This window comes from Conger conger, chromosome 18 (genome assembly GCF_963514075.1).
Source record: "Conger conger chromosome 18, fConCon1.1, whole genome shotgun sequence".
NCBI classification, from domain to species: Eukaryota; Metazoa; Chordata; class Actinopteri; order Anguilliformes; family Congridae; genus Conger; species Conger conger.
Window position 1 is genome coordinate 18029702 of NC_083777.1, and position 26277 is coordinate 18055978.

The 26277-nt window shown below is 40.5% G+C and overlaps 1 protein-coding gene across 2 annotated transcripts in view; it reads left to right on the plus strand.

Annotated features, from left to right (window-relative positions):
• The first annotated feature begins 5320 nt into the window (after positions 1-5320).
• rps6ka2 (ribosomal protein S6 kinase, polypeptide 2) overlaps positions 5321-26277 on the plus strand; it is a 34442-nt gene continuing 13485 nt past the window's right edge. For both annotated transcript variants that reach the window (XM_061227884.1, XM_061227885.1), the window contains exons 1-5: positions 5321-5574; positions 17206-17322; positions 19091-19172; positions 22680-22760; positions 23870-23949. In XM_061227884.1, the coding sequence (XP_061083868.1) occupies positions 5476-5574; positions 17206-17322; positions 19091-19172; positions 22680-22760; positions 23870-23949 (459 nt within the window). In that variant the 5' untranslated portion in view covers positions 5321-5475. The remainder of the gene's footprint in view (positions 5575-17205; positions 17323-19090; positions 19173-22679; positions 22761-23869; positions 23950-26277) is intronic.

Genomic DNA, 26277 nt, shown 5'->3' on the forward strand with positions numbered 1-26277 from the left:
AGCGTAGTGGTTAAGGTGACGGGGACCCTCAAGGTTGGTGGTTCGATCCCCCGTCTAGCCGCAATAAGATCCGCACAGCCGTTGGGCCCTTGAGCAAGGCCCTTACCCTTAACTGCATTGCTCCAGGGGAGGATTGTCCCTGCTTAGTCTAATCAACTGTACATTGCTCTGGATAAGAGCGTCTGACATGTGCCTGTCATGTAATGTTGGGCCTGTTGAGATTTCCACAGCTTATCAGAAAACAAAATTCAGGTTCAGGTTGCTTCTGCTCCCAGCCCTTTCTTAGTCTTAAAAAGTGCTTAATAAGCATCCTGCTGAAAAATACCCTTTTGTCCCCATTTTACACTTTTGTCCTTAGACGACAGTGATCTCATATCCCCGAGACAAAGGCTAATAATTTGTGCGGGGCTTCCGGCAGTGCGGGTTGCACTCAGCGGCGAGGAGCACAATGTCGGGTCAGGGCAGCGGGCTTCTACGCCCTGGGGATTGATGGAGCCGGTCCCAGAGATAATGGTTATTGCTAAGAGCCTTTCAGGCAGCCGCTGAAAGCTTTTTTTTCCCCCCCTCCACGTCGGCCACATCCGGGGCGAGAGGCGAGCCCGGTCCTTCTAACCTCCTAGCAGTGAGAAGGGGAGAGAGAGGGAGAGGAGGTGTTCGCCATGAGTTATCTCTGCCCTCTGAACAGGCCCAGCAGGAAGGGCCCGAGGATAGAGAGACCGCACTCTGACGCAGAGGAGCTCTCCACCGACAGCGCCTTCGCGTCCTGGACTGAAGACGAGGGGCTCTTTGATCCAGCTCAGGAGCACCGAAGCACGTCGCCTCTGTCTAAAGTAAGGAGCACCCCAACACAACACTTACTGTATGTTCGCGGCCTTACAACCAGTCAACCAGAATATATGAATTGTACCTTATCTGACGTGTTCAGTTGTTTGTCCTATGACCTTGATATGCCGTGTTTTGTGCGTCACTTTGGATAAAAGCGTCTGCCAAATGAAATGTAATGTCATGTTATGTAACACCCCCCTCTAAAGAGGTGGGGGTCATGATGCAAGCCACAGAATCATACGTTCTCTGTAGCAGGTGCTGTGCAATATGCTTTTGTTTGTTGGGCCTTATTGCTTTGCCAGTTATGTGTTTTGGAGTATTTTGAAAAGACTAGAGTTATTGTTTTCTTGGGTTTTCTTTCTTTTCTCGCTGAAATTGGTAAAATGATTGATATCCATGATTTTGAGGGACTGTCAGGCTTGTAATAGTAAGCTGCCAGGCTCATACAAATACATCAACAGAAAAGCCTCCGCATATCAGAATGTTACAAAGCTGTTTTTGAACATAGTTTATTCTGACTGGCTGTGGTATTCTGAGTAATGTTGTGTACAGATTCCAGTGCTGTTTATCTCACAGGCTCAACTGGTGTGAAAAAATCATTCTTGGGCAAAGCATATTCTCAAACAGCACTGGCATTTTTATGTGTGCATAGTGCTGTTTTTATTGCGAACACTGAGTATTCTACTGAAAGACGACATTTCGACATAAATATGAGTGCATGTAGAAGCCATTCATTCTAACACAAGAAGACACGATAGGCACCTGCAAAGAACAGAAAATACTGAGGCATCGTCTGTCAAATTACAGTTCACATATGAGAAAATATCTCTCCGATCACTGCATTGTATTTGGGGATTTGTAGGGACAGTGGACAGTGGTTTCTCCTCATCTTCTGTTAGAGATTTAAAAGGCACTTTGAGATATGCTGTCTGGCTTCTGCCTCTCTCATTTATTTGAAAGGCAATCCAGCACCTGACAATTCAGCACTGATTGGGTCAGATTTACTTCCCTGAATATTCATTCTTCGGAAGTTGAGGCAATGCAGAAAAAATACACTTTTGTTATGTTATGCTGTGATTAGCATACATTCTGGGCATAACCCTTAAACCCACCACACATGACGTATCATCCTCTCTGCTATACCTTAAATGTGACATGAATTGAAATCCAAGCTTGCGGTGTGCTAGCCGCATAGCGTTCCCCACTGTGTCGGCAAACGGAGTCGTTATAACTGCGGTAGACACACGCGCTGATCAGTAGTAAGCAGTGCCGGGTGGGCCGTGAGCACGGTTCAGCTCTGATTGAGAGGGAATGATGCAGTCCTGCAGAGGGAAAGTAATCCATGGAGAGGCCATCAAGGAGCGCATCTCCAGCCTGTGATTGCGTTGGGAATGCTGAGAGGCTCTTAAATGGGCTTTTAGGGGCCCCCCCATGGCCACGGGCCGGATGTAGCGGTGAAGGTCAGCACATTTGATCAGAGGCAGCGTCGAAACTCCTGCGCACAGCACTGGCCCCTCCGAAATGAGCCTCGGGCTCAGTCTCGGGCTGCTGTAGCTGCTGTACTCTCGCGGCCACTAGGGAGCGCTGTAGCGGAGGACAGCGGGGCAGGGTGAGGGGAACGGGTCAGGGAGGCAGGGGAGGGGTGGGGTAATGCATTCCCAGCCCCGGAGAGAGATTATGATTCATGATTAATGATTTGCAGCCGGCCCTGTATCATGGGAGATGACCCTTAACAGGAAGTCAGAGGTCAGGCCAGGCATTATAGCAGAGAAATTACATCCTCCCCATTTCCTCCAGCCTACCAATCCCTCCCTTACATATGCAGTACAGTAATCATCACACAGAATAGCAGGCATCTGCCTATTATCCAGGGAGCCTGTTGGACCACACCGATAATGGCACAATTTCGCATTCCCACCACTTCTCTTACCAGTGGGTGGAGGGGGCTGTAATTATTTTTAATTCACACTGTTTCATTTTATTTTTGCAGTGTACACATTAATTATATGTATAATGTTATTAAATAACAATTAAGCTTTGTCATTTTTTCATTTGGATAATTGACTCTGCGTTGTCCATGGTGCTGCTATATGCATGGTAGAGGCATTAGATTACATAAGTTCTACTTTTCAGGGACTGTTTCATTAAACGCATACCATTTGTCTGCAGTCCTTGGCCATAAGTTGGGGCTCTTGGCCCCTTGGATATTGGTAACAGTGAGAAAGGGGACTAAAAACACAGACTAAAACATGAAGCTGAGAAGGGGAATTAGAGGTGGCACTGGCACCCGTGGGGAAAGCCATTTTAGCTGATTTAAGGTAAAAGCTTATATTACATTTTGTAAATGTCTCAGGTTTTGGTCTGTGACTTCATGTAAGGTTTAACATTAACTAGAACTACTGGTTCAGGTTCATTGCAGCAATGGATTTTCCCTGAGAAATTCAGGTAATAATTGTCTTTTTCAAAAAGGTAGGTGTCAAAACTATTGCCGCCCCTGTTTTCAATAACGTGCACAGCATGTTATTCTTGTTTTGACACGTTTCTTTTTGGGAAACTACTTGCTTGCTATAAGCAGTTGGATTAGTATATTTTTCAAATATGTTTGTGGATATATATCATCTTCTGTGACACAAATTGTTAAGTTCTACCCCACACTTACCCCCTAAATGGCGCTGCACCCAAGTGGACACTCGTTTCTGCCCTCGGTTGCCTCTGTTAGCCTCCATTAGCCTCAGACTACGGATCAGGGCGAGATCAGTCAGTGAGGCTGGGTCATCGCTTTCTAATTATAGATAAGAACATTGGGAGTCCTTCTGCCGCATGACGGTGCCTATCTCTGCTTAGCATTTTACCGCTTCCTCCAGGCGAGTCTTCTCATACCTGCCCATGAAATTAGACAGGAGGTCAGCACCTTGGTCTGGGTTTCAGGGTGAGACGCTGCGGAAATCCGCGGAGCTGTTGCTGCGTCTAAGCATCCGCGCAGCGAAGTGTTTGGGAAATGGTTTGGCGATCATTCATTACTGGCTGTCCTTAGTGGCCCCTTGTGGCTTCACACCCTTCTACACTGACTCCCAGAGTTCCATGCTGACAGCAAGTCGCAGAGACATCTGCAAGTTTGGCTGCCTTTTTAATTTAAGCTTTTGCCAAATCCCCAACATGCATCTGAGCCATGCTACTGAGCCATGCTAGCCACAGTTATAGGCAATTAGGCCTTCCTTGCATTTCTGTACTTGACCCTGAGCATCCTCAACTGTTTAATTCACTCAGAGTACACCTGCATGGAAGCACCCGCTGTCCTTTGCTTTCTGTCCCTCCTTTACCCACGTTTCCACCTTATATCACAGTCCACGTGGTCATCATGGCATTTATTTGACCACATGGTGGCACTATACACAGTTACTATGGATTCAAACTCTGAAACGTTTAACGGACTCTTCGTTATTCAGTTTAGAGATTTTCTGCTGAGCACTCAAACATATAGAATGTGGTAAACATGAATGGCCTCATGATAAATATTTTGCATTGAATATGTATAATACCTATAATTTTGTATTCCTTTTGCAAACTGCTTAATAACATTGCCAAAGAGACCCTTTAATGTGTGTACTTGCAAATTCCTCTTGTTTATTATTTTGACTCTTTCATTCAAACTTATTGAAATACACTTTGTGCTTTAAAATCATAACTGTAATAACCCAATCACATTGCAGTTCTTGCATGTAATTAGCACATAAAATAATACACAGTTGCTGCTGATCTAGCTGTTGCTTCAAATGCTTTGCTTCTCAGATTGAGTCTAACATCAGTGCACCCAATCTTCAGAAGGCTTTAGTGCCTATCAGGACTCGAGTCCAGTCCCAAGGTGTGTTTTCATCGATTTCATTGTTATATGAATGTATGTTAAGAGTGTATGTTTCTTCCTAGATGCTCAATGGCCATTGCATAAGTGTTGCATATTTTTATAATCGTATCTCCCCACCGCACTTTTTATTATCTGGATATTATAGATTTGCCGTGATATTAATTTAAACTTGAACAGTTTTCAATTACCATGCATTGCTGCGGGATGTGTTGTAGGCCATACCCCCTGTAGTCGGCTGTGACTGTGTTTTGCACTTGGATACGCGCAAGAACACTGCGGACCTTAGTGGATTCCCCAGAGGGGCGCTCGAAAAGGTGAAAGAGGGAAAATCTATTATACATGTGCGAAGGGAGAGGACCTCAGACCTGAGGTACACGAGTTAAATCTCGACAAGTCTAATTGGGTGCGTCGAGACCGCATGCACTGCAAGGAAGAGGGGACCTCGGCATTGCAGCATCGCACTGTATCATATTAGCAGCAAGCGAGGAAAAGGGGATTCGGTACAGTTGAAGAGACGCAGGGTATAGCAGCATCACTGTCACGCCGGCGCTTGGTTACCACCTCCAGATCGAAGTCACGCGTAACGGAGAAAGATGAGTGGTGAGATGTGTAGCTGCCAGCCTTAATGGTCTGCTCGGTGGCTTGGTATTCTGTTTCTAATTCAGCGTTATGGATTAGCAGAAGGTGACAGGAAAGCAATCCTAAATCCCCTTTGTTGTGCGCTGATCTGGATTAAGCAGTGAAGAGACAAAGATTCGTCACAGTAAGAGGAGCAGAAAAAAGCGACGATGGACACCAACATGCGGAAATTTGCGGTTCGGCGGTTCTTTTCTGTTTACATGCGCAAGAAGTCACGATCTAAAAGCTCGAGTCTCTGCAAATTGGAGGTTGGTGCCACTTTTTTCTTTTGTTTGCCGTTGTTACCACTTTTATTAACTTGTTGTGTGCACGAATACCGTGGCGTGTGTACAGGGCGTGCTATTGATGCCATCTAATGAGTCTAGCTGTGTTTGTCAGTGAGAGGTACACTATGCTGCTGAAAGGTAGATGGGAGTGACAGGTATTTTCGACTAACAGTGGTTTTAACTTGAGAAAAATGCATACTGTGTATATTGGGAATAAGATACGTTGTATCAACGCCTGCGTGCATAATCGCTCACAGAAATGTTTTCCACGTGTGTACTGTACACGTGTGTTTTCTTTTTTTATTTGTGGTATTTTCCCCTCCACGTTCATTTTAGAAATCATGTGATTCTCCTTATGCAAACAACACTGCACGAAACAGGTTCAGAGTTACCAAAATAGATGAGATACCAATGGCATCTCATCTTAAAATACCGTATTCTAACCACCTAGCCTACCCCCCCAACAGGGGCTGCGCATTTATGTAATACCATAACACCTGTAAAAAAATTTTTTGTTTTTGTGTTACTCTCAGGTAAAATACATTTTGTTTATTTTACTTGACAGTACATTTGATCTCCCCTTTGAAATGACTGTTGTGGTATGCAGTGGAATGTGGAAAAAAAATCTTATCTATGTGAAAAATGTGACCATGAAACTGTTCTTAAAGGCAAAGAAAGCAATCGTGCATCTAAGAGATCCCGCCGTAGCAATAACAGCAATCTCTCTCTCTCTCTCTCGGGCCTGGGACTCTTTGTTATTCAGTTTTGAGATTTTCTGCTGAGCACTCAAACATCCCCCCAACAAAGAAGATCAAGCCTGACAGACCTGTCGCTGTAATTCTTAACTTTTAAAAAACTGGGTCAGATGCTGCATGTGACAGGTGTGTGGGTAACTACCCAGGTCCCTGAGCAGAGAGGGACGCTTTCTGCTCTTAAGGAAGGCCTGCTGCTGTATGTTTCATTTCTTTCCCCTTCTGCCCACTGCAGTCGTGCCAGCAAATGACACCGACGTTCTGCACAATGTTTAGCAGAGTTAATTAGACATATCCAGGGTAGATTATTCATTCAGGGTAGATGTTCATTTATTAACCATAAAGGTATTATAAAACGGTGGCACTTTACAGGATTGGGGGGAAGCATAACCATGTTTGTTTGCAGTTAATCTGAAATCTGTATCCCTTGTATGCTTTTCCATGGTCATTTAATTAATATTTCCCCAGTGTCTTCATCATAGCATGGCATATCTCTGTCATTAAGCTAACAATTCAAAATTTTAAGAACAAAAAAAAAAAGGTGCACAATTAATAGATTTGTCAGTAAATAAATGTGTTGGGAAATTCACAGCAGCATTCAGAACTCCTCATTTTCTTTCCCTTGAGACAGCTCTTTTGTGTTCTGACATTCCCAGCTGAAGCTATAAGTAAGTTTCAGGATTCTGCTGACCTGCGGTGCTTCTAGGGATGAGCCCGTTTGCTGAGCCAGCTGTAGAAATGGCCATTATGCAACAGTCTGTCTGTGAGCACGCCAGCGCTATATATGGCTTATGATCATCACATATCCATCACCACATTATCACCCATTATTACCTCAACTGCTTACTGCTAACTACATGTATATTTACTTGAAAGGGTCACTTGTATTTCATAATCATTTTGTGCCTTTAAGCCATGAAAAATAGTATTTTTGTCATAAAATCAAAGTTCAAGAAGAATTAAAAAAGAAATGAAACCCTTTTTCCATGACGTATGGTATCCAGCCGTCCAATTGATCTTTGCTGTATTGCTATATTGATCTTCCGGAGGCATCCTGTTTGGTTGGCCTGTCCCCCTGGCTTTGTACTGAGGGATTAAAACAAAACCTTCCATGAATTATGGATTCCTATCAGAGTATCCTGTATGTGGAAACTCAATATCCATTTTCAATATCTATCCCCAGGAACATGTTATAATTCCACACAGTTCACTGCTGATCTGGGCTCATAAACATGTCTGTCCGTAGCATTAAGGCAAAAGTCTGAGTTGGATAGGTCATGAGATGTGAGCGGTTCATACTTATTAATTTAGCCCTCAACTACAAATACACATCTGTTCATTACTGTGCCACAAAACCCACCAGCCCTTCTCTGGAAACCTACTTATTGTTAAGGCCTTCATAGACCTTTAGAAAGGAAACTGAAAGGAAGGAAATCTGAATTATTGTTCCAAATACAATAGATTTACATACAATAGTTGTATTATATAATCTAAAGTATTAGGTGCCATTTTACTTTGGAGCAGATATGTTTTTGTCTAAAGTTTCATATGCATAATCAAACATACAATTTGTCACTTCACAAACAGCTTGAGAGAAAATTCGAATTTTTATGAGAAAATATATGACCCAATGATCAAGCTCTCAGTCTGCCCTGGTACTGCTTTAGAAATACAGGATTTAGCTGAAATGGATGAGTGATTGTTAAGAATAAAGTCAGAACTAAAATTTACTAATTATACTGGCCAGATATCCCCTTTTTCTCAAACATTTATTTTTAGAATTGAAAATATTTGTCCAGGTGGGATTCCTAAATTCTTAAAACTGTTCAGTTACAATAGGTTTTGCTTGTTTCATAGATAAACAAATAGCCTTGTTTTATGTTCATAACACCCACCTGCCTGCCCCTGTCCTCCTTTTTAAATCTAGAACACATCTGTGCACACAGTTCATGCGTTGGAAAATGGACTTGTTGTAGTCTGGCAGTTTTAAAACTCCATCATGGTGACCCAAGTCAATGCTAGTTTTGTCACAGCCTATCTTGTGAATGATTAAAGTAGCTGAAAATCTGTTTAAATTCTAACTGTATTTTAATTTATTCCTGATAATGCAAATTTGGTTTATTGTCATTTGATCGATCAATGGAAATAAATAGTTTAACTTCAGTGGGTTAGTTTCAGTGAACAGGTGACCATACTTTAAGCAGTTAGGACCCTGCTATTTTTTTTTCACCCGTCAATCTGTAATTCAACAAATTCATCAAAGCAGCCTCTCTCTAAGGCAATCATTTGTCAGATAGCACAGTACAGAAAATGAAAGCCTCCATTGATCTGACTGATGAGAATTTCTGGGATGTGAACGTGGAATATTTATCCTTCATGGCATACTGAACTGTTTCTGATATGTGAACTTCAGTAGGGTGAATCGTTCTTCAGTAGACATTTAGGGTCTAATTAATAACAATTAAAAGTTTGTCACTATACAGAGGTTTCAATTATGGTAATGTCATGATTATGATTAATGTCATGTGGGACTGGTTCGATCCCTGGTGTAGCCACACAGCCGTTGGGCCCTTGAGCAAGGCCCTGAACCCTGCATTGCTCCAGGGGAGGATTGTCTCCTGCTTAGTCTAATCAACTGTAAGTCGCTTTGGATAAAAGCGTCAGAAAAATGACATGTAATGTAATGATTACCCAGAGGTTCTCAACACATCTCAACCCGTATGTTACTGTATGTTTACTTATTTGGACCTGTTAAACTGTTAGCTTGGGTCAAATATACCCAGGGCCCAGTATTTAAACACTTTTTTGGATAGTATTTCACCAATTGGATAGGATTATATCTAGAAATTGGGTATTTCAAAACTAGGAGATGTGATCCTGATCCTAAAAATTGGGATAATGATTTTGTAATCCAATCCTACCTAGAATCAATTCTGATATTTTTTTGTCAAGATCAAATGTTGTTTTTGTGCATTTAAAAATTATATGGTGGAGATTAGAATAGTTTTGATACTCAAAATCAGGATAATCTTGATCCCACTGAAAGGGTGGATTCAGGATGGATTCAAGGTTGTAGGGATATGTGGCACACTTTTTAAATAAATTATTTTATCCAGTGATTGCAAATGAATTAACATAAACCCTTCCAAAACAATATCCATTCTAAATGGGCAATAAAATATGTCTAGAACCCCACAAAACTAAAAGTGGTCTAAAGAAAACTGCAAGCATTAAAGGAATACACCAACATTTTGGGAAATATGCCTTTTTTCCGACTAAGATGAGATGTTTGAATGAATGAAAGTTTTCAAAGATAAACATGATTCATGCACCCCATGCCTTCTTCAGAAAGTATTCGAAGTATTCATTTTTTAAAATTGAATAAAAAATGTTGCTTAATAAAATTGAACTGCAATACTGGCATGTGTCAATTTTACAGTTATCCACCAGGCCCTTTTTGGTTATATGCTACACGAGATTCTTGCTGAACCTTAACAAATGAAAATGTTCTCAGAAGAGGCCATCAGACTACATACTGTTTGACAGACTAGTCATTCCCTCAAGGAAAGATCTGCTGAACTACACACTGATGAAGTTCTTATCTATAATGTAACGAGCCTCTGTCTTATTTCTGCTTCCTTTGGGAAAAACAAAAGCAACAAACGATGAGCATCATCTCTCAATCTATGGCCCTAATAATCCAGAATGATGAATGAGAGTCTGATTATAGCTGACCCTATTCTGGAGGCACAAAATGAAGATGCAGTGTGAAGAGAGCTCACAGGCCCTAACCTGAAATAAGCAGAGTTTCAGCACCTCTAGTCTCGGAGACACAACACCTTTAATAAAACAAGGGTAATTTGGGCTGTCTTCAGTCAACGGAAAATAATGTGCCAGGACTAGCTTTTTTAATCAAGATGTGCCGCCATTGTGGGACTCAATTGTTCGGCACGATATTGGTGCATTGAATAAAGGAAAAGACCCCAGTGTGGCAGTGGGAATTCATTCATGTTTGCAGGTGGAAATTAACATTACAACAGCACTGTTGCATTGTAGGAGTTTGGAAGGAAATTGTTGGAAGACAACAGCAGAGATGGCTATCTGTCTCTTTGTGCAATATGATAACAGCCTGGCCTCATCTAGTGGTTTGAGATGCATGTAGGATGAAGTCAATCGATACCAACTGATGAGTACATATCGAACACTGGAACAACAGGTGCACAGTGTGGACAGAACAATTGACCGACAATGTATTTACAATAACCAGTGAGGTAATGTAAAAGAACATTACTACACCAATCAATTTACAGATAACACCTGGTTCAGGCATTTGACCATGAATAAATTCATATTTATTTTTAAAAGTGGAATTAAACAATGGCATTGCAAAAACTTTAATTGTAAAAGGTGCCATTATGTTTTATCTGAAACAACATTATTTTATATGGCTTTCGTTTTCACAAATGTTGTGCTCAGCTCTCTTGTGATACAATAAATAAAGAGGTTCATTCAGTCATCCTACCAAAGACAGGGATTTCAGAAGATGTAACCTGTTGATGAGGGAATAGCAATCCATTTCTCCAGTGCTATGATCCTCATTTGAAATGCTATGTTTTTGCTTAGATCATATTTAATCGCCGCTTTTTTATCAAACTGTAAAGGTCAGTTGGTCTATCCATTGCTTTTCCTGCTCATGTTTCTATTGTTTTCACCTCCCTTTTCCCATATGGCACCCATACGTTCCTGAGTATTTGGAGCAGATAATTTGCAGGGAGAACACATTTCAACAGCAAGTTGAAAGTCTATTAGATAATAAAGTGCAGAATTTCATCAATGTTTAGCGTTAAATCAATAACAATAAATAATTCCAACACCACTGTTCTGAATAAATCGATTGTTAAGCATGCCCTAACAGTTGAACTTTTAGTTTTTTCAATCAGTTAAATTAATCAAATAAAGTAGTTCTGCATTAAAATGAACATAAATATATAATGTGTATATATTTCCCTGTACAGGTTGTACTAACTTCTTTTGACTTCAGCAAAACCTTAAATTTGACCAGGAATGCCTAAACCTTCGCATTCCACTGTACGTACAGTATTAACAAGTTTTTCAGAGGCTTGAAAAACCCCCATCCTACCCCCAGTCTAAACTGCAAGCGTTTGACATCCAACCCTACTAGGGTTGTGCCTATCATTGCTTGGCCCCCGTTTCCTCATGGGTCTCATGCAATAACATTTTTTAACACTGATTCAACACATTTCTGAAAACCTGAATGAATCCTGAAATGCCCATTATAATACAGTATTTATGGTACTTTAGGTGGGTTCCATCGGATAGATGGGATTAACGAGAATAAGGGACATATTGGTTTTGACAAAACATGACAATATGGCAGAACTTTCTCCTATTCCTCCTAAACAGTTCACTAAAATCATTTATGAAAGCATTTGAGGCAGGAAATAAGCAATACAGTTGCTGAATCTTAAGAGACAGTTCTGTGAAACAGGCGTGCAGCACATTGGATTGCATTGCTTACATGATTCGTGTAACAGGTCGGGACCAGTGAGAAATGTTGTGCAGTGGGTAGCACTGCCGCCTCACAGCAAGGAGGTCCTGGGTTCGAATCCGGCCAGGGCCAAGGCCTATGTGGAGTTTGCATGTTCTCCCCATGTTCGCATGGGTTTCCTCCTGGTTTCCTCCCACAGTCCAAAGACATGCAGGTTAGGCTGATTGGAGAGTCTAAATTGCCCGTAGGTGTGAGTGAGTGAGTGAACGGTGTGTGTGCCCTGCGATGGACTGGCGACTCGTCCAGGGTGTATTCCTGCCTTTCGCCCAATGTATGCTGGGATAGGCTCCAGCCCCCCTGCGGCCCTGTTCAGGATAAGCGGGTTAAGATAATGGATGGATGGATGGATAGCTTCTGTAATGCACCCAGCATCTCCCCTACCCTTGCCTAACCCTAAATCCTACCCATCGACATCCAGCCCCACCCCTCCTGCGACCTGCAGTGAGATGTACTTCCTCCCTGAATGGCCAGCCAGCCACACCCGTATTATTGGTGTGCCACTGTACTGAGAAGGAATTCTTTCTGCTGGTCTTACATTGATTGTGGCATTTTAACACTTTGAAAATGGTCCTAATCAAAGCACTGATTGCTGCTCACAAAAGCATGAATTTGCAAAACAGCATCAATTTACAGCAGAGAAATATCTGTCTACCTCTTCAATTATTTAATTATCATGGAGGAGTCATTTGTCTGATATCCCTGTAATCAAATGCGCTACGGCATCCTGTAAACAGTAATCTATCAGTGGCTGAGGCAGTGCATGCTGGGATCAATAAGAGGTATGAAGACGCCAGTGTGATAATTAGATTCCCAGAGGACAGATACCCATGGGGTACCAAGTCAAGCTTGACTATGACTTGTTTAAACAAGTCTCAATGCTACACAAAATTGATTTGCTCTAAGTATTCAACTGTTTCAGCAAGGAAGCCTTGAAATGCCAGCATCAGTCACGTGCCGCTGCCTTGAAATGAATGGGATTTGTGGGCCATGCAAAATGAATTAATGAGACTAAAAGGGCATTCTCTAACTGGCTGGTGTATGCGGGATGAGTGCTGCCTTTCTTGCTCCATCACAATAGCATGTGTTCCGAGGTTAGGCACACAGAAGAAGCTCATCATCAGGAATATGGTTGGGCAGCCCAGCTTTTTACCTTTCAAAGGCCCAATATTTTCAGAAATGGAACTTGGAGAATGCTGTTAATGTGTCTCTGGTCTCTGGTCACTGTTCACTAGAATACTTTCATATTTCTTATTTCATTCATTTAAAATACATACTGTACCATGCATCAGAAGTACAGTAAATGACTATTTCAATTATAGTTTTATTTTATTATCACAAAATGAATTTCTGCCATCACTTAATATAATGTAGAAATCTGAGAAAAATGTCAGTTGGACATTCCAGGTATTTGAAATATAGCTTTGCAGAAGCTGTTCCTCTGATAAGACAATTTCAGCTATGACTAAATTATTTCCATTTGGTACTAATAGATGTTATTCCAGAAAAACATTAATTTTTACATATAGAAATAACATTACACACAAATAGGGGTTAAACCTGCAATTCCACACAGAGCAGCTGTACGCACCCTGTAACGTTTACTAGTCAAACAGTTTTTGCAATTGCTTCTATAATCCAAGGGGACATTTTGAACCTGCAGACTTATCCTAAACAGCTGGTGACCTACATCAAGAAAAGCATAATGCATGATGCATGATTGTCTCAGTCATAAATGTCATAACATGATAACAATAAAAGCAGAGATGCTTGTTTTTATGGTCCTGCACAAAACCAGCTCAACATTGCTTACTTAGAAGATTGATGACGGGAATCGGCACAATAAATCACTCTGATAGGTTTATTGCTGTCAGCCCACTCCCTTAGTCATATATATTGCCCAGCAAACTACCGATAAATTGAACTGAATTAAATTCAGAATAATGTGGCTGCCAGATTAGCAGTCTTTATATGAATAAAATAAACAAATACAACTCATATTCTTCCCATCTGATGATGTTCTTGACATGCAAATATCTAAACTTTAAAATTGTGTCCAATATCTAGAAACTGTTATGCGCATAAGAATGTGGAGATTGGTGAGAATGTGCCTTCCTTTGTGTGGTATGGATGTTTGTGAAGTTTCGTAAACATAAATGTTCAGCAAATGCTTCTATATTTACTGTATGTGCTATGTAGTGAATACAATATATGGGAAGTAACCAAATAAAAATAAATTTAAGTAAAATAAAAGAAGATGAAGTGCACAAGATGTGTATTACGGATGTTGAAATTCAAATTCATATGTGTAGAACATTTCTCGATTAAAGGCGGACTATGCCAGGTTTTTTTTCCTTGCTTCACTGCTTTCGCATTTTGGATTTAGCCATGAGCTTCCTGCCCAGGAGAGGAAATATGCTGGTAGAATCTCCAGAAAATATAAGCAGCTACCAGCCAGCTGACATACAAAACTGAATTTAGTTGCTAATAACATGGCAGCTATCTGTTACTGAAAGTTGGCTAGCCACTTGATTAATGGTTAGCCACCGAGGTTAATCTCTTGCAAACCCAGCTCACCACTGTAATAGCCAATCATTTTCTCTTGCCTTCCTCCTCCTTCTATTGGAGCTTATGGAAATAAAAAAGGCCCATACACAGAAGAGGCCCAAACAGTTTAGAATAACAAATAGAAGTAGACATGCCAGGTATTGGGCATACGTGGACACGGACACAGGGTGCCAGTGTATGCAATGTCTGAGCATGCTTGTTTTATAAGATTTTTCAAAGGCGAAAATCCAGCATGGTATGCCTTTAGTGAGACTTGGTTGTTGTATTTCACCCACTAGTACTGTTTGAAATTGATGTGGCCATTTAAAAAAATAAAAATGTAGTGTGAAAAAAGAGCACAAAATGTATGTGGATATAAAGTAGAACAGTGAACACCAGACAGACTCTAAATGTTTAATTCTAGAATAAATACAAATTAATTTGGTGCAGCCAAATGTGTAACAAGCAGCAATATTTAAAAATAATAATGCTGAACTCTAGGTTGCTTAAAGCTTAAAGCTTTGATACTTCTGTGTACTTTACAACATCAGGTTTTATTTTAAGAATTTCACCATAAACCTGTTGTTGTACGTCGCTCTGGATAAGAGCGTCTGCCAAATGCCAATAATGTAATGTAAAAAATAAAAAATATTTAATAAATAAATACATAAATGCAGTTGTGAATTTTGTTGTGAATTTTAAGGTGTAAAATATTAAAATTAAAAGCATTGGGGCTAGTAAGTAAGATATCTCCTTATAGGGTTGAAACGGTCTTTAATCATGCCTAAAGAATAGAATATGTCCAAAATAAAACTGATTGTACCTCTGCATATGACAAAAGTTTAACATCTTTCTCTCTATATCAACCAGTACATTTATTATTTACCATTTACCATTATACATATACAGTGTGTGCAGAAAGCACAATCGGTTTGAAATACCTGGTAACAAATAAAGACTTTAATGTTCCGGTAGAGTAAGAACTAACTTTTGGCTTTTCAGAAACAGTTTAGTCTCTGTTCAATAACCATGATTAATGGTGGCCATCTGTACAGCACAGTAACTTTCCTTCTGAAGGAGGGAAGTGTGAAAGATAGATAAACAGGGAGGAAGCTCAACACCTCCGCATTCCTGGAGAGATTTGCACCGTGGACCTCGCCGACAGCCTGCCTGTCACATCATCACCTTCTCCAAGCCAGAATCTGCTAGGCTGCCTTCTGACGCAAGGGCTGCAGATACCAGATTGTACATCACTGAACCCACTCCAAGTTTACAATTCCATGCTATCCTGTAGGACACTGGCTTTATGACCTTTTAATGCCAAGGCCCGAATTAGAAACATTTTTTTAAATATCGGGAATAAAATTAGAAATATGTTTCAGGGATCCATTAAATACACATAATAGCATAGCCTAGTGGACTGTGGAATCATTCCATGACCCACATCATATACACTCATGACCCATTTTAGGTTTCGACACATAGTTTAAGAAATACTACGGTAGAGAAGTCTAAGGTGCTGGGTCTTTATATAGGCTCATATGGGAATCAGTAACAAACAATGTACCATCACTTGATTCAGTATGGAAAAACCTGCCAGATCTTCGAACAGGATATCAAAAGCTCCACACTGACTCCTGTAGCTGAATATTGCAAACGTTCCTCTGCTTTTGATAGTGTTTCGTTGGTGTTGCTGTGGTAAGCTGTTGATCTCTGGACCCTGCAGCATCAGCGTCGCTTGGTCCCCATCCTGCAAAAGCAGTTTGGGAGTCGCACGCTAAGCTGTCCGCACACTTCCCACAATCCCCTTCCCCCTGCTGAGACTCCACTTAAAGGATGCGTATGATCACTCCTCTGCTAGCTTTCCCAGACTCAAGCACTTTTCAAACGTGCAAAAAGCCCTTGCAGTAACACGCTCTCCATATAGGAGGCTACTGTATATCAGAGGGAATGAGGATCCACCAGTCAAGGTCATTGTTTTGAGAGCGGCCACCCAGAGCCCACTAAGTGTGAAGAACAGGCACTGCTAATGTGGATCCATACACTTGGGAGTCATGCGAAAGCCATTCAGAGCGGAATGTGCATTTCACAGCCTTAAGAGCAGGGGGCAGGGGAGCCGTTTGCCTTCTGACACTTGAAGGCAGTTAAGATTTGCTGCAGTTGGCAAACACTGAATTCAAAAAGTCACAGTCTCTTATACTGTAAATACAGTAAATTGATTGACAATATTTATCAAGAGATTAATAAACACTATGTTATTGTGCTCGCTTGGCAGCCCAGGGACAAAATACAGCCTGCCAAAGATGTAATTTGGCCCTTTGTTGACTGAGATGAAAACATTGTTATTCATATTCATAACACTGATGATCTGTCTGGGTCTGCAGTATTCTCAGGATACCTCCCACTATTAAAGGGTAATAAATATCATAACTGTGCATCATTCGAGAAGGCATCTGCTTTCTGTTTCCATAAACAATATATTTATTCATACTGCGCTACATTGTTTGGCCTATATGCACAATTATAAAGTAGAATATGGCCCCCAGGAAGTATGACTTGCCCTGTACCTTTCTTGCCAGTCATATCAACTTTGTTATCCAAGTGAATGCAAGTGCTGCATTTTACATTTATTTTGTTGATTACTTGATTATACATATTTGAGAATGAAAGTGGAGGGCAGTTGTTGATTGAATACTGTTTTTTTCCAAACCCTGGACAGACCAAACTTACTTTCTATTTCTCACACAGGATGAAGGCATTCTCAAAGAAATCGACATCAGCCACCATGTAAAAGAGGGCTTTGAGAAAGCTGATCCTTCACAGTTTGAACTGCTCAAAGTATTAGGTCAAGGTTCCTATGGAAAGGTAAGGGTTACAATGAACGTCAAGTCTACTCAAATATATGTGGCTTGTAATGAAATGACGGTCAGGTCAATAAAAACATCTGATTTGTGCTTGTGGAGTAGGCTTTATAGCCTGAAAGCATTTTTTCAGTATGTTGAATACCAGACAAATAGATCTGTGATCTTACAATATAAGATCTGTGATATATTACTATAGAAATATTGAAATATCAATAGTAGAAATTATTTTGGTTTCATCAAGCAATTTTCTGTTCAGGCAGAGTTATGTACAGTTTGAAATAAATCATACGTTTGAGAAAGGAAATGTATAATACATCATAAAGGCTGTACAATATATACATATTTAATATGGCACAGGCTTCCCGCACGACTTTTGTGTATTCCACAAACTTGATGGTTCTGATAGTTATGTATTTTAGTCTCAAACAGCAGGGGGCTCATGTGAGTGTCCCTCCACCTTGCAGCAGATGCTTAATTAAATTAAATTTGTAATTTTAGTATTTTGGCAGATGCTCTTATCCAGAGCGACTTATGAGGCTTACATTCTTTGCATATAATCCATTTATACAGCTGCATATTTACCGAAGCAGTGCAGGTTAGGCTCCTTGTTCAAGGTTACACTGTCCCAAAAATGTCAAACATCCAAACACCCCCCCAGAAAATGATCAGTGAAGCATTTTAAGAAATTACTGTGTATAATGTACACTAAACAAAAATGAAATACAAAATATATTATTTGTCTTTTAATAGCATTCAAGTATCTCCAACTATCCATTTCCTACCTTGAGCCACTTCCATGGATTGAAACACTGTGAGAGACATATGCTGGATGTTTGACTTTCTCTCAGCATAAACCTCCAAACTCTAAAAACTGAAGTGCCCTTGAAAGAATTTGTGCTGCTCACCATTGTCTGAAAAACAGTAGAAATACATCAAATGTATCTCTCATGAATCATTCTGTGATAACCTAAACGCTACAATTATGTTGTTTTTGTTTTCAGAAATAAAACAAATGTTCTCGTTGTACAGTACTAAAATGCAGATTTATCTGCATTTTTGCCTTTTGAAGGAGACAATTGCACATCCTGTCATTCTGATGGTGAACACATATTTATCAACAGCATTTATAGTACTTATGTCAAGTCCAGGTGACTGATTGTACCAATTTAAACATATCTCAGAGCAACTCTTTGTCATTTTTAATATTGTTATTAATGTATTTTTTTCCTGCGGAATTCCTTACTAATTTTTATCATGCATATGCTTATATGTTTGCATACTCAAACTTTTTGTGAAATCCATGCAAATTCAATAAATGAGGCTCATGGTGTGATCAGTCAGATAACGCATAAATACAATATTGTCCAGACTAATGGCATTACAGTCTGAAGGCTTACTAGCAATCAGCCAAATTGTCTGCTCTTCCCAGGAGCTCCCAGCACCAGGACCACTACATCAACAATACAAAATATGCTCACGTTTGGAGCGCCGCAGTCATTGTTATTTATTGCCTTTTGCAAACCCTGCAGGCCCTTGTTAAATCTGCCCTTGGATGTACGCACGGTGTTTGCATATAAATTTCTGTTTTAAATTCAATGAAAAATCCCCTTCGGTAGAAAACAATTCTGCCTCAATGCGAGCTCATACAAAACAGCTCCTTCACATAATACAATGAAAAACCCAAATGCTAAATACTGAGTTCTTTGACTGCTTCTTTACTCCTCTAGAGATTATGATGATTTTCTCTCGTTTTTAAACATGACTGACAGGTGTTCTTGGTGAGGAAGACCAAAGGGCCCGACACAGGGCAGCTCTACGCCATGAAAGTGCTGAAGAAAGCCACACTGAAAGGTAACCTCTGGAACTAAATAAAATGCAACCTTCTTCTGTGACCTTGGCTGTGCCATCAGTCTGTGGCCTTGTCGTGGTCTTTTTTCAATACCATCTTTTCTCACTTTTGTTGTATAAACTTAGCTTATTCAGCCATTTTTTGTATTGTGTTTGTGGGTCTCTCTGGAAGGTTTTGGCCGAGAGGCAGTGCCATGGCTACAGTAGTGCATTTCACTTTCTGATTAAGGAAAGCCATCAGTGGCTTTGGAGCAGTCAAGCTGAATCGCCTGATGGTCTCATGGACCTCTCTTTTATTTGGGATGGTTTCTATGCACAGAAGCCTTTGTAATGTTATTGCAGAAAGTTCACTGGACCTGTTGCAGATGATTACAATGTATCATTTTATTGTTTTGATTCATTTCAGTTCCGTGTGCAAGCTTGTTTGAACTTAGTGAGTCGTGTGAACACCAGCTTCACTGGCAAATGTATGAAAGCAAAACATTGAGATTATCAAGGTGGTTTTAGTCTTTTTGAAAAGTGAAAGCAGTAGGTTATTTGTGGAATATTTTCTGTATTGAAAGCCCACACAAGTTTCTGTCTTGTAGAATAAAGAACTGACTTTCATCTTTCTACAGTTGGGCCATATTATGAGTTCTGTATCATATGGTAGATCAGTACCAAATCTTAATATCTTCTTCATTTCTGTTGTTCCATTTATCTTTCTACAAATGACACTAATCGTGTTCAAATTTACTGTCCCGTAAAAATAGACACTGACTATATTTCTGTCTTAACATTGCTTTGATAACCTTTGAGTGCAGCCACCTACTGTAATTGTAACCATGGTTACTGCCTCTCATTTTATGCCAACACCACACACTCTCTAGAACTGTCACTGGCGGGCTCTGTCAGCACCATATGTCAAGTGGTTACTGAAGTGGCTCAACTTCAGAAAAGGAGGCAACAGGACAGCCTGCTGAAACAGCGAATCACAGCTGCAGGAATAAAGGAATCTCATAGGACTGCAGCTGCAGTGGTCGTTGGGGATTGGTTGAGTCCAGTGCAGAGGGTTCATCCTCATCTGTTTACCTGCTGCTCAGTAAGCAGGCAGCCGACCTTAATTGTTTAGCCGTTTCCACTGGAGGAGGTGTTTTCTGAACTGAGACTGATAGAATGTCCAGGGAATATGGGAGGAGTTACATGTTGTAATGTGTAAAACAGTTCTGCCTTAATTAAGGCTAGCAAAATCACTAATGTTCCATCATTGCACTATTTAAATGTTAGAAAAAGGCGTTCATATACCACTGCGCAAAAATAAAAAATAAACATCAAAAGGGGGTTTCACAACAGCTCTTGTTTTGGTTTGACTGCCATCTTACATCCCATAACCTGTTCCTTTTTTGTGACTCATAAGGGCTGGAAAATATATTCTATTTTCATTCTGCGCCCTAACAAGAACGTTATCATGAAAATATTTGCTCAGATGCAGCATAGTGTTTAGTCATATAGTCCATAGATGGTAGTGTAAGAAGTGTTTTCATTGGCCAAGGTCCAAGACCATGCCCACCTTGCCAGCCATGTAAATACATTTTTACCAGAATTACCCAGAATCCCTGGCGTGGGTGATCGTTCACTTGATTTGGCTGTACAAACCTCTCTTCATCCTCGGTCTCTGGTCGCATTCAACCACACCTAGTTTGGTTGTGGAACATGATTGGCAGCTGTTAATTGTCCCTCCCACAACCAGGGAGACCTGCAAGCTCCTATCAGCAGTCAGCAAGGGTGTGTTCCATTGGTCTTCTCAGGCCTGTTATCGAGCGCAGCCTGATAACACCATGGGACTCTATGTGATGAAAAAATAATCAAAGAATCAAGTAAAACACAGTCCATCTGTAGCTGTGGCTGGAAGGTAATCTTCCAGCCACCGCTGGAAGACTTAGGGCTGATTTGACTGAAGCTTTTAAACTCATTAAAGGGATTAACAATGTCAACTACAGACGATTCTTCAGGACATGTAATGGAGGAACAATCACTGGGGGTATTCAAGACCAGGTTTGATACCGACCTAGATACTATTTAGCTTTTGGGCAAACTAAGCAGTAGGTGCACTTTAGTGGTCGGGAAACCGTGAGCATTGCTGGGCTGAATGGCCCGTTTGTCATTATGTTATGTTATGTTATGTTATGTTATGTTATGTTATGTTATGTTATGTTATGTTATAGGGAGTTTCAACAGTTTTTTTGCCTCTTTAATATTTCAGTGAAAGAATAAATACACACATGGTTAAATCAGGTCATAACGTTGGTGATAATGTTGGTTCTGTTATTCAGCACACAGTACCAGTGGTCCGATCTCGTCACCCTGTGGTATTTTATGAAATGATGAGGTGTGCTGCTCGATTCTTTATATTGTTTAGATGTGGGTGACATAGTAATCAGTATTAGAAAAGCGCTACAACTGAAGATATTTCAAAGTGATTAACTGGTATGCAGTATAATAATCCAGTGTAATCCAGTGTAATAGCTTTGGTTTAGATTTATTAGACTGCAGATTATAGGAAACACATTATCATTCACAAAACAACGGCACCAAACAGGGCCTTTTAAAATATGCTTTTCGTGTTCATTGATGAAGGTAATTAAAGAACTTAATAAAAGGAAATGTTCATTCTGAATGCACCTGAAGGAAGCCCCATTAAATGGGAAATGCTAATCATCATATTTCTGGCTGTGCCTGTATAATATGAACAGTGCAGGAGCCTATCAGTCAGTTAAATCTTATTTATTTTCCTGAGCTATTAGCATAGCTTGCTCATTTTCAGGGTATAATATTGCTGCCTTCTTTACCGTATTAGTTGATGCTGAGACAGCTATTCATGAGACATCGCCTTGTATTAAATTAACATTCTCAAACATGGGTATCAGACTCCAGTCCTGGAGGGTCACAGCGGCTGCAGGTTTCTGTAGTTTCCTTTAAATCAGCGGCCAGTTATGCCCTTGAGATCATGGTGTGGACTCTTAAGCCTATCAAAGACTTACATTAATCACTGCTGCTGCACACACTGAAAACCAGCGGACTCTGCGGCCCTCAAGGGCTGTACTCCGACACCTGTATTCTAAAATGCTGCACTTAGCAGCCATCTGTTTTGCAGTGCCAATAGCATCAAACTATTTACCACCCTGTGATTCATGGTCTGGGACTGGCTCCAATTCTTTTTAGAAAGCACTCTTGACAAAACCAAAATGACTGGCAAATTATGTTTTAGCAGAAGTGTATGTTTTGCATATAGGCACTAAAAACTATTATAGACTGGTTGTACTTTGATGATATTGAAATTTGCCCTCACGTGAGATATTGGTTATTTTGTATTAATTCTTGTAATTTAATGGATAAAAAAAGAGTTTCTCTCTTCAAAGGGTGAGATTCCATCACATGGAACCTACAGTAACCTCCACTTTGATGACAGGCACTTATCTTATATTGTCCCATTTCCACACTACACCTCCACACTTTTATCTGTCTCTTCAGTGCGGGACCAGGTGCGATCCAAGATGGAGAGAGACATTCTGGCAGAAGTCAACCATCCCTTTATCGTGAAACTGCATTACGGTGAGCCCCTTCAGTCTCAGTGCTCACTCCATCTCACTGACAAGCCAGGCCTTTCACTGGCTTTAAACACTATCCGCATTACAATTCAAAAGACACATACTGGGGTGGGTGGGGTAAACAACCTGTTTTTGTTTGTACCAATCCTGTAAAGTATACGTATATAAAGATTTAAAAAATTCTCACAGAAAAAGACATATACTGTACCACTCTCTGTCTAGACAGCTGCTTTCTGGACATGTAATGCATGCTTGTAATGCGTTTTTGTAGATTTGAGGCATTCCTAAACGTGTCCTGGTGAGAAATTATCTTGAATGACACACTTACATTCCATGAGTTAAAAAGTGCCTGTATTATAATCAATAATCAATACTTTCAGTCCTGTGTGTCTGGTTACAATCAGCTTCATGCCAGTTTGTCCACCACAAATGTGGTTCAATCAACATTTTTTAATTAACTGCACAATTAGCAGTTAATTAGCAATTAACATCACTCAGGGATGGAAGGGTTTATGTGGGCTGGGATGAAATCCCACCCCAGCTGTTCGATCAGGCACCATTTCTTCTGTTCAGCTGCACAAGAAGTGTTCCTGCGACTCATGTCTGTGCAAACTGCAGTGATTATGTCACATTCTTGGAGGAGAGCACACTTCTTTCTGCACGCTCCTAAATGGACATGAGCATTGGGTTGGGATGAGCATAGCAGTACGGGCAAGATTGGGAATCCCAGACTGGGGAGAAGAGGGTGAAAAAAGAATGAAACATTCATCATTAGCTTTTACTGAAAATAAATGCGTTGGTGTTGGTGTTTTCTTCATTTACTTTGCCGATGGCTCAACTGTGCTGCTGGGCTGCTGGCAGCAGCTTCGAAAAATAAGATCTGATGTGCTCATGGCACAGAAACAATGTTTCAATATGTCTTTTATCACAAAACCACTCGAGGTTCCCTCCGATAGGCAAGTGCCACAACTCTAAACAGATGCACAGAACGTCATGAAATATGGATCAAGTGGATCTAGTAAACATGATTTGATAGATTGAGTACTCTCAGTAAATGTTTTGATTGCTCTTTGAAGCATGCTTTTGTCTTTGTCTTGATTTTGTTCCACTCAGCCTTCCAGACAGAGGGGAAGCTATATCTCATTCTAGACTTTTTAAGAGGGGGGGACCTCTTCACTCGGCTCTCCAAAGAGGTGAGTGTCTCTCCAGTGTGTGCCGGCACTCCTGATTGCCTTATGAGATTTTTCTTTCCTATCCTGTACTAGCCTATCAGCAACAGTATTCATCTGTTTTTACGGGGCTCTCATGCCTAATGGTAATTACAGCTTGATTAGCCTGCCATTTAAAAGAATTACATGCGGCGTAAGTATAATTATCATTTGATGCAACATTTCTCAACTCCCGCAGCACAGAGGTCTGGTCTTGATGAAACATTACTTTCTAAATAAGAAAAGTGGGTTCATCTGATCACTCAGTTGTGAATATCTTTTTACAGAATTCTTCCAAGGGATTAGCCGTAATGGTTTTTGTCAAGGTATGCAGTATAACTGCATCTGCAGCCAAATCAGTAATTGGCACTTGACTTGAATAATCTTCATGAAAGCTCTATTACATCGCCTGCTTGTGAAGGGAGCTCATGCCTGTCCAGGCTCTCCTGAGTCGATTGCAGAAGTTGCAGCTGTGTGCACTTCTGAATACAAATTGGGGAGAAAAGAGGGGGAAATCGTCATCCCACTCACTGCAAACAAATTTTCCCTTATGTCCTGGTAATTTCCACATGTTGTGAAGAAGCGTAGCTCTGTCACCACCACTCCCTGCCTGCAGTGTGAGCACACACACACACCGATTCAGGTAAGCAGTGATACATAGCCAAGAGTATAAGTATAAGTCTAAGGAAGTTATACTCACCTTATACAATACTCTTGTTAGACCACCCTTATAGTACTGTGTGCAGTTCAGGGAACCACATTAAAAGGAAAATGTAGAAGCACTGGAAAAGGTTCAGAGAAGGGCAACCAGATTGATTCCATGTCAAGTCAAGTGTAATTTCCTATATAGGGTGGCCCGGTCTGGGTTTGCTTATGAGTGGAAATGGTTTTCTTGCTTGACCAAAAAACTACGCTTTAGGGTTTAGGGTCAGCCCATTCATTTCCAAAAGTCTTAAACTCCTAATCTCCAAAGACTCCCATTTACATTCCTGTGCTTCTAAACTTCCAACCAATGGAGGAGCAGAAAAACAACATTTTCCCAAGATAAATGGTTGCCCTGGTGATGAGAGAGAGAGAAAGCATGTTCATCTCCCAACGTGCGGAATATACTGGAAGCATGCTGCTGAAACGCCCACGCTGTTTGAAGTGAGATTCAGATGACACGTTGCACTAATTGGGCACATGTCTTTCTTTTCTAACCACGGGTTAAGTAATTAGGCTAATTTTTTTGAAGGACAGAAAATGAGTGAACTTAGCGAGCTGCCACTGAAAGCATCATGGGGATAACGGGCAGGCGCTCTTATCCTGAGTGACGTACACAGCTTACGTTTTTGCATACAGTCCATTTATACATCCCAAATGTACCTTCCATGCCTGTCCATCAAATCACACTCTGATGATTGACTCATGTTTGCTCCACCAGCCTTCACCACAACACACGTTATTTGGAGATTACCATGTCTCTCTGTTTGATTAATCACTGCTGAGCCCTTGCTATTTAGTAGTGCATTATTAACGCTGCTGACATTTGGATTACCTTCCAGCCACCGCTACAGATGGACTGTGTTTTACTTGATTCTTTGATTATTTTTTCATCACATTTCATCCATTTATGGTTTACCTTCGCAGAGTTCCATGGTGTACTGCAGTCTGCTTAGAGCATTCCAGTCACACAGTCAGTGTTTCCTACTGCTTCTGCATCTACTGTATGTAACTAGACCTTAACTGCATATTTGGTTTTGCATAATAATATTTCATTTCTGTCTGACTCTTTGAATGGAGGAATTATTGCTCTTATTCGCTCCTCCACCTTCAGCAGATGCTGATGGATTGTTGGCAGTTGCAGTACATATCTCTCCGAAACACTCCTGTTTTCTTCAGTTGTGAGTCATAGCCTGGATAAAATTAATCATGTATCATATAGCTCACCATAATGGAGTTTAAAAGAGGCTGTTTCTTTATTCTGACTTGTAAATGTACCTTGTGAATTATTTTCTGTGGAATTAAAATGTGACTTGGTTTTTGTTAACCTCTGCTTCAGAGAATATATAATCATTTCATCATAGCGGTATCTAATGAATGCAGTTTGAATCACTGGTTCCAATAAAAGGCCACTTTCTATGAGGTCAGAAATTAATCAGAAATTAAAGCTGCAGTTTAGACATGTCTGAACTAAACTGTGTATGTGCAAAATGATTAAATACAAACATTAATTTGGGGGTTGGGAATAGTGGATGCACTTGTACTCTACCTTTTACATGCATTATTATTTTTATTCCTTTATATTTTTCAGTCTAAAAAATGTGGAATCTC